Source organism: Apteryx mantelli, chromosome 10, assembly GCF_036417845.1.
Source record: "Apteryx mantelli isolate bAptMan1 chromosome 10, bAptMan1.hap1, whole genome shotgun sequence".
In the NCBI taxonomy this organism is placed as follows: Eukaryota; Metazoa; Chordata; class Aves; order Apterygiformes; family Apterygidae; genus Apteryx; species Apteryx mantelli.
In genome coordinates, this window is record NC_089987.1 from 6,007,190 (window position 1) to 6,020,152 (window position 12,963).

At 38.7% G+C, this 12,963-nt stretch overlaps 1 protein-coding gene across 1 annotated transcript in view; it reads left to right on the plus strand.

Annotated features, from left to right (window-relative positions):
* PKD1L3 (polycystin 1 like 3, transient receptor potential channel interacting) overlaps positions 1–12,963 on the plus strand; it is a 43,204-nt gene continuing 30,241 nt past the window's right edge. The window contains exons 1-11 of the mRNA XM_067302881.1: positions 1–388; positions 947–1,111; positions 4,563–4,748; positions 5,576–5,686; positions 6,127–6,274; positions 7,812–8,041; positions 8,717–9,121; positions 10,227–10,325; positions 11,052–11,101; positions 11,893–12,010; positions 12,712–12,919. Coding sequence (XP_067158982.1) covers positions 1–388; positions 947–1,111; positions 4,563–4,748; positions 5,576–5,686; positions 6,127–6,274; positions 7,812–8,041; positions 8,717–9,121; positions 10,227–10,325; positions 11,052–11,101; positions 11,893–12,010; positions 12,712–12,919 — 2,108 coding nt within the window. The remainder of the gene's footprint in view (positions 389–946; positions 1,112–4,562; positions 4,749–5,575; positions 5,687–6,126; positions 6,275–7,811; positions 8,042–8,716; positions 9,122–10,226; positions 10,326–11,051; positions 11,102–11,892; positions 12,011–12,711; positions 12,920–12,963) is intronic.

Genomic DNA, 12,963 nt, shown 5'->3' on the forward strand with positions numbered 1-12,963 from the left:
ATGACATCTCAAGCCTTTGAAGACAGCAGCAAAAAGAGCGGTGAAGCAATAAGCAAGACCAGTGCCACACTGGGCACTGAGCTGAGAATGTGGCTTGCGATTGCAATTCTAATTTCTCTTGCTGTATGCTGGGCTGTGGAGGAGGCAACTGTTGAGGAAGGAATCCCTTGCTCAAAGTACCAGATAGCTTTCAACCATTCATGCTATGAGTTTGTTAGACTCCAGCGCACCTTCACAAGGGCCCAGAGCTGGTGCGAGAGAGGAGGGGGGCACCTTGTCTTTATTGAAAACGAGGAAACTCAAGAGTTCTTGCAAAAACATATCTCCGAGGACCAGGATTGGTGGATAGGACTGATCTCAAACTCCTTGCTGAATGAAACTACTGATGGTAGGTGATTTTGAAATCATGTCATATTTAATACTGTATCAGCACATGATGCTTAATCTGACAAAAAATTGAATCAATCCCTCTACAGACAGCTGCTGAAAAGCCATTGTCTTTTGTTGCTATAACTTCAGATTTATATTAAGATGTTTTAAATGGCTGCTTCACTTCCCTGTTGCATGTTGTCACGCTTTCCACTGGGTCTTGTGGTTGTATGAACGAATGATGAATTAGATCAGCTTGCTAACCCGGGGAAAAAAATGTGCTGGATTAATTCTACAGTTGATGAGCAAGCTGAGCCAATTCATCACACTATCAAGTTGTAAGGTCTGCTGCAAGGGAAATGCTGGAATCTTGAGGCTGGGAGCATAGGGGGAAGTGGCAATGTCCGAGTTAGTGGTTTTATCAGGTTAAATGTAAAATGAAATTAAAGACATTTTTCTTTATTCAGACAAACTACCTCTGCACAGGTGCAGTCAAAGCCTGCTCTCCAGGTTCTGACTCTTTAATTGTGTTACTATGGAAAATAAACATTCAGGACATGATTTACTTTGTTCACAGGGTCAATGATTTGGCTGGACACTTCAAATATAAGCTACAGTAACTGGTATGCGAATCAGCCATCTCCCTTCTCATCCACATGCGGGTACATCCTGAAGAACGCCAAGTATCAGTGGGGTATGACTGAAAATTGCAGCCAGGAATTTGACTTCATTTGCGAGTTTGGTAAGATGCACAACAGCTGGAACTGACAAGTGAACATACCATGTTCACAACTGTGCATAAATTGTTTCTTTCAAAGCGGCTGTGAGGTAACTGCAATAAAGCCTATTAAAAGTGAACAAGCAAAAATCCATAAAATCCCAACAGGTGCTATTATTCCAGTTTGCTGATGTAAGATCAGATCCAAAGACAGGAAGAACCCTGAAGCCACTGGGAGCTGTAGGTGCTCAGCAACTGGATTTGAGGATGAATCTAAATCTGGGGCAGTCCGTGTCTACAGCAGACATACATAACCTAGCTAGTTTAAAGCCAATTTGAATAGTGCATAACAGCATAGTTGCAAGAATAATCTGCCACAACTCACTGGTACCTAAGCTAGATAGAACTGTACGTCTGCCCTGTAAACATACCCTTAATCACAAATACGGACTGAGACCCTCAAAATATTTTCCATTTGTAACTGAAGCAAAAACACAGCCAGGCTTCCAGAGACACCACTCATAGTAACCTGGAGTAACCAGAAGTTAGAACGAGTTCTTGTTTCTTCTCAGACTCTTCCATCAGATGAAGTTTGAGGGCTTCCCCAGGATAACAAACAGACAGGAACCTGCATTTCCTGATGGCATTTTAGCAGCTAGACACAATAACTACAGACACTGTGTTCCAGTTTATAACACAGGTCCCTTAAATCCTGGCTTGGAACAAACAGTCCTGGAAAGTATCATCCCATTCAGCACGCAGATATGAGGGGAATTTGTGTTCCTCACACGTTGCACGTAAGCCAAGCATTTTAATCTGTAACTAGAACTAAGGTCACAAGTATCTGAAGGCAAGTCTGGCTGTAGATTCACTAATACAAATAGTCTTTGAATCCAGTACGCAAGTGCAGGTTACCACAAGCCCTAGCACTGCCCTGGCCCAGTACTGTATCACTTCTGACATAACTAACAAGTTGTTCCATAATCTGCAGAACCAATAAAGTTTTGTTTCTTGCCCTGATTTTCTGTTCCACATCCCCTTCCTATCCTTAGCACTCCCTCTTCACTCCCATTTCCCCAGCACTTCCTGCCTCCCCAAACACTTTCCCTCCCCCAGCTCCCTCCCATGCGGTTCTGTGGCTGGTTCAGAACGATAGCTGTACACATTGGCCAGTTGACTCCTACATCATGAAACAGATAAGGATTGGGTTATCCCTACTATCCTTACCCCTTATAGAGACATTAAAGTATCTCTCTTTCTTCTACCCAATTATTGATTTTCATTAAATTTTTAGGGTGTTTTGAGATCTATATCCATACATCAAGTTTGGTTGAAGGTGACTAACAGATTAAAAATAATTGGGGGAGAGGAAATCGGCAGACAGCACCATTTTTTAAGCTTACTTTCCTTACAAAAACAGACTAAAGTCATTTTTCCATTACAACCACAGCAGACAACTGTCTGTTTCTAAGGAAGCTATCATCTGTTACCATAGGATCTGACTTAGAGTCTATTAAATTAAAAGAGAGTTTGCATTAATGAGCAACAATGTCCTCCACTACATCCATCATTCCATTACCCAGGGAACTGAGAATAAATGGAGACAATTATAGCCTTGTTTTCAATACCTACAGCCTATGCCCATTAATACTCACACATATTTCAGTACTAGAGTAGACTCCTGTTTCTTCTACCAGCTTTGCATGCAAGGAATTTAAGCCAACATTCCAGAAAAACAGGGACAATGTTTTCATTAGTTTCTCTGGACATTGAAAGTTCATGCAACCTGACAGTGCTTCAGTTTGACCTTCTGTAAAATGGGCACAATAATACTTAACACCTTCACACACAGCTACTGTGGGGCTTGGTTTCAATCTGAGTTTGAAACTTCAGATGAGATGTACAGTTCAACTCCAAATGGTATTACTATTTGAACTGAATCCCTCTCTGATTACTGATAATCTTGTCTACTTGATCATCTGAGGTGTGTATATGTGCCCAAACAACTAACCAGACAGACAATGTTTTGCCTTCATCCTTTCTTTGGCTTTCTATCATAGAATTATTTGTTTCTATCCTCAAGTAAGAACTTCCATTACTTCAATTCACTGTTCCTTATTATTTCTGCTCCACCATTTGGTTGGACATTTGGTGCTCTTTAGGTTAGCACTTTTGTTGTAGTAAAGATACACATATTGAACCAGGGTTTGTACATAGGAATATAAACCAGGTTTTGTACATTTTTCCATGTAAAAGTGGCTGAGAGAGCAACTACTATGGGAACCCTCTATACAAAGTAAAGAACAAAAAAAATGCATGAGATAATAGCCTGTATTAGAATTTAACAACAAATTATTTTCCAAGCTTATTTAGAGAACTCTAATCTGTAAACTGATCATGTTGCTATAGTTACAGCCAGGCTTAGATTTACCCTTTAAATAACAATAGCACACAATTACTGCAGTGTGCACACATTGGCACTGTTAATCAAGGTCTTTAAGGGAATGATCAAAACAGCAATTGGAGGACAATGTATTTAAACCTGGGACAGCTGAAACAAAAACATTCTTCTGCAACAATCCCATATGCAAGTGGTTTTTTGCACCCTCCTCTTCAGAGTATTAAATATCCTGATTACTTCAAGGTACTAAGAATTCTGAGAGATAATTAACTGTCCCAGATTAAACAAAGAATGAGGTATATGCATTTAGAGATATGACCTTACTCATTTGAGCAGTTCTGCTGAATGAAGTCAGTTGAATATTGCACAGAAACAAAGGTGTCTCTGTAGCAGGAATGGGATCGGGTCCCATATTTAATATGCAAACTCTTCTCCAGAGCAATTACCTGAATATCATGCACATCATACTGCCACAGGGCTCTTTTTGAAGTTATGAAAACCTTTAAACTCTTCAGTACTGCAGGTCAAACACTAAATGTTTTCCACAGAAATATGTTCAAATTTTTAAATTAAGATATTTTTGTGTCAATAAAAATGTTCTCACATTTTTAGGGCAGTAGAAACCATAAATGTATTCTTTTTGGATTTCAAAAATGGAAAAATATTTGATTCGTTGTTCTTTTTTTCTGTTTTCATCACTGTTTATTGAAAGAGGGATAAAAGGAAATAAGAAAGAAAAAAAAAAAAATTGATGTACTGGAGAATTGCAGCAGGATTTTTTGGAAGTTCAAAAATTTTAAGTATTTCAACCTCATTACAAGAAAACAAACAAAAAGCCTGAGAAATATCCCTGTTTTCTTTGTCTCATATAAAAAAAAGCATAAGCTTAGCTCTAGTTGAGTCCTACCTTCAAGAAAGTTAGTCTCATGTCTTGATAATTAATAGCTCAGATAAATAAAAGTTCAGCTACCCTGGAGATGCTATGCACAATTCTAGTGACAATGGAGGAGGAAGGGGCAGATACCTCAGCTATATATCCTCATTTTAATAAAATCTAATTTTTTTCCCCATTAGAATCTGGCCAGAGCATTGCTTGTAATAATTACAATGCCACTGTACAGTGTGGATCAGGAGAAGTTATTCAAATTGGAGAGAGTTTCTATGGACGGAAGACCCCTCACTACTGCATATTGGAGACGCCTCTCCAGTATGATACAGATGAAGACTGTAGCTGGATCAGTGTCAAAGATGAAGTAGCAGGTAATATCTTGTTGCATTGCTTGTCAGAGGCATAGAGTAAGCATCAAAGTTCCTGCTCCCTAAAATATTTTGTCTTGGTTTATTTCAGTAGAGTCAGTGAGTGGGAAAGTGGATTATGCCCGAGATGAAGGGGGTTGCAAAGAACTTCTTACATGCAGGAAGCTCCCACAGGAGGCTGAATAGGAAGGAGGGACTTTGTGGGGAGCAAAGCAATTCAGAGGAGAGAGAGGATGCATAGGAGCAAATGGAGAACAAGGGCATACCTTGCTCCTCTCCTAGTGTGAAGAAAATATGTGGATACACTGATTCCCTGATGAATACAATAGATAGGTTGGAGATGGACCAGCACACATGTAAGCCATGCATACAAACCTGACCTTTAACAAATAGGAGTGAGAAGGCTGGCACCCAGGGAGCTTCTGTGGGGACAAGAGAGCAGGAGGCAGCTTCCACCACCTGCAGCATGTTGAGTATGCAGCCTGCAAGAGCTACAGGGCTCCATTGCTTGCCAGTCTAAACACTGATTATGGCCTGTCCCTATAGCGATTCCTTGGGCTTCCAGCCAAAGTTAAACCAAACACATGACTTCCTCATTTTTTAACCCTCTCTAATTCAGCTGTATTCCTATAAAGTGGAATGGTGCTAAGGAAAAGCAGGCAGTAAGCAACACAATAAAGTAAAAGTGCTGTGGGAGTTTGTCTAGAAATTGATGACAAGATATTGCTCCTCCCCACCCCTTTTTATTTCTGTAATCATCTCTCCTCTGAGCTGTTATGACAGTCAAAGACAAAAAACACCAGTGCATCTAAGATGGTCCTTCTTTCCAGGACAGTGTCATGGTCTCCAGGCCTGCCAGGTGGCAGCAGATGGCACTTTCTTTGGAGATCCTTGTCCAGCTTCTGGAAGCTATTTGTCTATTCAGTACCACTGCAAGGAAGGTAAGTGGCGGGGGCTGTCAACACAAAAACCTATTCTATATTTTGCACTAACACTGTGATCATTGCCAATTATCTTAAAAATAGCTGGTCTGTCTTCAAGGAAGAAGCTGGAAGAGTGGTCCTCTGGAGAAGGTGACCACTAAAAATATTCAAGACACAAAAATGTAGCCTCCCAGTCCTAACTGACAGCTCCACAGGGTTTTTGATAAGGCTACAAAGCCAGGAAATTCAGACACATAAACACCTTAAATGAAATTATGTTCCAACAAGAATCCTGACCAGTACTTATGGAGAAAAATTGTCACTAATGCATTCAAATTGGTAGCAATATCGACTCTGTTTTGGAGAAGTCCAGCTCTCAACAATACATGAAAATTAATTTAATTATGCAAGAAATGTAGACAAACAATGACGCTGAATTCTGGCATAACGTTTTACAGGTCTGCAGCTGGCTGTAACAGATACATGCTTTGTCTTTGAAAATATCACAGTCACTTTGAACTGGATGCTCTCTCCATACTCTGGCAACCTTTCATGCATCATTAGCACTGGAGATGGACACACTATTGATCCCTACTACCCTCCAATGTAAGATATATCTTTTATCTATCATTAGACAACCAGTAAATTTCACTGCCTGCATTTCTTTTAATGCTTCAAGTCTCTTAAATGAGATGTTAAAAATTAACTAGATTAAGAATAGATCGTATATACAGGACAGCTGGATTTTGCAGAAACTAATTCTGAAATTAATATACAATTTTATATCAAGCTGCCAACCACATTCTTTCTTCTGCTTACCGTAACAAGTGATTCCTATTTCCTGCTAATGGAATTTAATATAGATCCTAAATGCACAAAATTACTGAAAAACTTTCAGTAACTGCCAAAGAAATGGGCAAGCATTACTTTTTTCAGTTTAAAGAGTATTTTCATATTTGATAACATTTAAAATAATATAATGGAATTATATTATTAGGGATGTTACTTGTTTTAATTCAATTAAAACTGTGTCTTTAAAAGATCAAACATTTTTCTGCTGTTTTTAAAAATCAGACTTTGTATTGTCCTAGTGCTCAGAATGAAAGTATATGAATCTAGAAATTTATTTGTCTACTAATGGAATCCTATTTGACTGAACTAGAAAAATAAGTAAAGAGTGGAAGGAATGAAAAACAAAAGTAGCAATGTACTACAAATAGTAGACATTATTTCAGAACTACAGACACAGGTCTGTAGCTGTAAAGAACTTGATAAAAAATGATTTTTCTTATACTGAACCTTTAAGTAAAATGTATTTGACAGCTGAAAGCAGAGTCTTGTTGTTTTTATGGTAAACTCTTTTATTTCACCTACTAAATGGCTAGCAGTCATATTCATCTGTTTTCTGCATCCAGTTTGATACCTAGTTTTACAGGGGTTGCCTTTTCTGGCCTTGTCCTGACACTGGCATGTTTTTGAAGTCCAGTTTGAACTAAATATTTTTCCTTGTTAAAACAGCTAATGAAAAATATGTATGGTCAAGGATGATAAGTCCTGATCTTTGTTTGCATTTGCTAGGTGGCACTATGATAAGAATATAAATAGTTCAGAAAGAATAGTATCAGGAATATCACTTATTTATTTGCCTTTCATGGTGTATCCCATTCAAGAAGAATATCCTTAGATTCTTTCTAGCATCTCCCTAAGCAAAGAGAAGCTAAGCATCTCCCTGTATCTAAGAGAAGGTAAATCAGGGAATAAAATAAGGAAGATAGAAATTAAGGGCACCTTTACATGATGTAGTGTCCACAGTCATATGTCTGTGCTCAGAGCCAACACGACACAAACCACGTCTGATGGAGCATGGTGTTGAACTGTAACCCTCCTACTTTACAGCAACATGTATTTACCTCCATAGATATGCTTCTGGAATGACCACCCTTGATATACAGCCTTAACGACGCCATAGCTGGAACAAAGAAACAATCTTTAACCCTGAAAATTTTACGTAAACACATGAGGGATTAAAGTGATTGCATTAGAGCTGAGTCAGATCAGAGGTTTGGGAACTGTGACCACTGTTATCACACAGCACTAAAGACTTCTCAGGACAGTTCTGCAACAAGTTCTCTTTGTCTCCTAGGCTGGTCAGCAATGTCACGCACAGATATTCATCTCCTGGAGAGTTTACTGTTTTTGTGGAATGCACAACCAGCGAATGGCACGTGACAGCTCAAAAACGGGTGACTGTTCAGGATAAGAGGGATCAACTTAGCATTACTGGGTGCTATAGCCAGTATGAATCTGGGAACAGCTCTCACTGCCGGACACTATATGGAGAGTTGTTATGGATTCAAGTAGAACTCAATGGAGGTGAGGGTAATTATTCTGCATGTTTAAATGGCAGACTAAATATTATGCTATGCATAAGAAGAAGTAGATTTTTATGACACAAAACAATACCTTTTTTAGCAAATGCTTTCCCTATAGCTGTTGCATTCCTGCAGCTGAATGCTCTGAGCCCTCTTGGAAGGGGTTCTTTCTCAGAGCTGTTACAGCACTTCAGACATGAGCATAAACCCTTTTTCCCTCTGTGCAAAGCTGACAAAGCATGAGCATAACTTTAATCATGTAAATCCACATGAAGCCGGTAGGAATATTTCCATATTTGAAGTTAAGCATCTGCAGAAATGCTTCACTGAATGAGGGTAAGATGACTCCACACTGAGCAGGTCATATTTGCTGATATATGTTTAGTTCTCACTCCAAGCTTCCGGAATCCACATACATGCTTAAAAAATAAAATTCAATAGCACATGTTTGAATTCTCTTGACTGCCTTAAGATTCCCATCAGGAAATACATGTGATAGACTTTCATAGGGAGCCCAGAGGGGCACAAAAGCAGATGAAGCAAGTCTATTCAAAGTAATTGCATTGCTGCAGTGTTCTTCTGACCCCTTTATAAATATCTGAATGTTGCACAAAACAGTTAGAATTGGATGGCCTGCTAGGCAAGCTGTGAGAAATTCTGAATTGTCTTTTTGCAGGTAATGGAGTGACCTACGTTATATTAGCAGATAACATGACACTCGCTGAATCCAGTACAAAGGAAGGAATTGTCCCTCACAATCTGACACTAAGCAGTACCTCTCAAGAGCTGCTAGGTCCAGGGATACATCAGCTGGAAATCCGAGCATCCGGCAACACAACCACATGGGAGATCTCCAAAAGCATTGCTGTTCATTTAATTGAGCCAATATCTGGTCTTCAGGCTGTATTAGCTTCTCACACTCTGGAGCTGGGGGAGAATTTAGAGATAAATGTCTCTGTGTCTCATGGAGCCCCAGAAAAACTGAAGTTTGAGGTTGTGGGATCTAATGAAACGCACTCTCATGAGGAAGACAGCCCTCACGGGGAGCCTCGAACATACAGCATACCCATGTACTCTGAAGGTACAGCATGCTGACATCTTCTGTCTTTCTAAGAGAGACAACTGTGTAGAGGAGTCCATATATTCCATCACAGCGCTCCTGGGTGGGGGACAATAACTTAGAGCTGAATTTGGTAACTTTTTTAACTGCTCAAACTTGGTCTGCAGGAGAGTATGGACAGCACAGTCTTATTGACTTATAACCAATCTAAAAGAATTAAAATGGCAAATTGTTCTTCCTAAGGAGACCAAGAGTGAGGCTTCTCCTAAACTTTGCAATAAAAAAGACATAGTGAGCAGAGTTCATTTTTTCATGGCCCCACCCCTAATTTGAGTACAAATCATGACATCTTCCTGAATCACAGTGTTTTCCTCGTGTTTGTTCATTTGTTTAACTTCCAGTTTATATTCCCTTGCATTTTACACTGCAGTAATAAACAATCTGAGTTCTCAGTACAGATGACAAAGAAAAGGGGAGCTCCCTTCCTGTCTGTGCATCTCTCCATCATGTAGTTTTTGCTGGATTTATGAATATGCTTTATAGTCATTTTTCTTTATGATTATTAAGAAATCAATGTTTTTAATATATGGAATTTAATATATGGGATTAGAGAGATTCTCCTTAAGAGCTAATTCAGTAGCAGAGGGTAAAAAAGTTTTCTCCTCTAATGAACTATTCAAATCTCGTGCCAAAGCTGGAACAACAGAAGCTAACTATCATTTCATTTTATTTTTCTAAATTAGACAATATTCAAAGTTTTATTGGGCCACTCTATATCAATTTGAACATCCCTCCCCTTCAGGCAGAATTTGTCAAACAAGACAACTGCTCTCTCAAGATGCTAGGACTCCAGTATTAGCGTGTCTCTAGTTTCCTGTGTGGTAATACCATAGCCAGCTGACAGAGAACAGCACTGCAAGTGGTAGGACAAGAGCAGCTGAGTTGTTAAAAAGCTGAGATATATAAAAGTTTTTCATTCCTAGAAAAGCCTTTCAGTAGCAGTAAACTCATCAAACCAAATAACTTAACAAGAAATAATAGGATTTTCTTTATGAATTGGATTTTATGTCCCAAACAGGACGGATTGGTGCACTGTTACTCCTAATTGACCATGTATCTTCTCTAGGTACTTTCCTAATAAAAGTGGTGGCCATGAATGCCTTCTCAAACATGAGCGTGGATATTGGGCTTATCAATGTGCTGGCAAACAGTTCCCTTAAAGCAGGTAATTGCATTATTCTGACAGTGCCATTTCTGACCACATAAGTGATGTTCTGCAATCAGAGCATTTCATGGAGTGTTCAGAGTTTATGGTTTGCATCTAGTAATTGCTTTCCTTCCAGCAACAGCACTGAAAACTTTTGTGGAGGCTTGTTTCTAATGAAGGCATCTTCCCTGGCTTTGAAGTGGTCATAAATCAGCATCACACTATATATGTTACACACTGCATATTTGCTATTTGTCCCAGAAATAATTAGTGAAGTTTGTGGCCTGGGACATAGCTATGAAACCATGAAATATCTGCATCACAATAATCACATAAATTGCTGTCAGTAAATGCTTCTAGATGGCTCATCCTTATATTTACAATAGCAGATTATACCACAAAGTGACTTTGGTATTAATGCTATTGAGACATTTCCAGTGCTTCCTTCAATTTTTCTTTGTACATCAAATGAACTCCATCACCATCTGTGAGTTTATTTTGATTTATACTATTATGATGGAAGAATTAGGATCATCTTTATAGTATGTTACTAGCTTGTTACAGTTTTACCTATTCTAACAAGACTGTTTATCACAATTTGAGAGTCTGATTCTTACAGCCCTGTCTTTCAGACTGACCATAGTCAAATCCTGAGTGTTTATGTCATACTCCTGTGTCACTGAGGACTGTCTGAGAGCTCTACAGGTAGCACTAAAACATTCTGATCTTTTTTGTATTAAACAGATTCTGCTACAGTAAAAGGTAGCTCCAAAACAAATACCCAAAAGACAAATGTAAGTATTATTTAAAGTTTTTACTTTAAAATTGAAATGCTGAGAAATTCTTCTTGGTGGTAGAAGCACTGCATTAAGTATTTATAAAAACTATTTGCAACATACTGCATTATGGACTATATTTTCTGTGCCACAGAATTGCTAGATTTAATTAAATCATAGAATTGCTAGATACAATATTTTGTTATCATCTTGAAGGTCTAGTTTTCAACTATAACTATAGCAGACATGTCTATTATAGGAGATGTCCTGCTTCACAAGAAGATGTCATGATTTACAGACTGGCTGTAAGACTGCATTACATCAGAGGAATATCAGCCCAGTTCAGAACTAGGTTCATCACAGTTTGTTGCACAGAATGACAAATTCAGTTACCTTATTCTTCTCTTTGTCTATAGCTGTAATATATTCAATTCCTACAAAAAAAGTGATGTACTAGAAGACAAATGATTTTCCATTGGTTAAAAGTCTTTGTCCAAAAGTGTAAAATTAGTGGGAATTAGGTTTCTAAGTACCTGCATTAGTTTTGAAAATGAGAGTTGGGCTCCTAAGCCGCTTATGAGTTTGGGAATATTTTGCCATATGTGATTTGTCTGTGCCATCTGCTTCTATTCCCATAGCTTCTACTCCCATATTACCTCTGGTCAAGGAAAGATCATTTAAACTGCCTACAGCTCTGCATACAGTGACTTGAGGTCTAAACTTTTAGACTTTCTTCATTACAAAGAAGCAAGATACGTATGTGTTTATACATGCTACTGTCTTAACTGGAACATTTACTTTTTATTTAGGCTCGCAAAAGAAAAAACAAAATGTATATTAAACCAAGTCGTCATGTGGATCCTTTCACAACTGTTACGCTTGGCTGGCCAGACAACAGTGATAAGTCTAGTTTCCTCTGGTCCTGTGGTACGTGCATTTCCTGAAGCTTTTCCACCAATTGCTGCTTGCTGAATGACAAACTCACTGTCATGTCAGATCAAGTGGTAAAAATCTGAGTAAAGGATGGTTTAGTCTCTGCCCAGCATTAAAAAGTTTGCCACTCATGCAAAGGAATAATGTCCCTCTACCTCACTCTGGTTTAACAACCAACTACTTATGGTATATAATATATATGTGGCATAGAATGTATATGTGTGTGTGCATACGTGTATATATATGGCATACATATAATATGGCATAGTTCACTGTTTTCTCTTCTCCCAAAGGTGTCTACTCCTAGTTTTCAATTTCTCAAGATCTGCCTGTCCTAAGCCCTCCCTCACCCTCATTGCCAAGAACTAATCCCAAGTGATTTAAATAGTTAGGCATTTGCAAGGTACATGTGCCTCAATAAAACAGCAATAATTAGCATCAAACGTGATGCAAAAACATTTATAGCTGAGAACTGGATTGGGATTCAGGACATGTGTGTTCTGTCCCCATCTTTATCCCTGACCTCATAGGTTACTTTGAAGAAGTCAGTCTGAACTCTGGTTACCCACTCTGTAAATTGGGTTAAGGAAATTTGTTTGCTCTGTAAAACTCTTTGAAAGCTATGGCAGGCAAGACCTTTACAAGAGTCACAGAATGTTATGAATATTCTAATTATAAAGGAAATGTTTGCGCAGGAGCTTGCTGGCCTGAGTGGAATGAATGTGTGCAGCAACAGATAATCCTAATCAACCAAACTGAAGTGCATATCCCACCCTCCTGCCTTCCTCCTCCAAAATCAGCAGTGACTGTGAGAGTTACAGTCCAAAACCATGGAAGTGAAGAGAGACAAGATGAGCAATGTCTGTATGTGACTGCAAAACAAGAACTGCAACTAGAAATCAGGTCTGATTTTAAACCATAGTATTCATTATTTAATATTATTACTG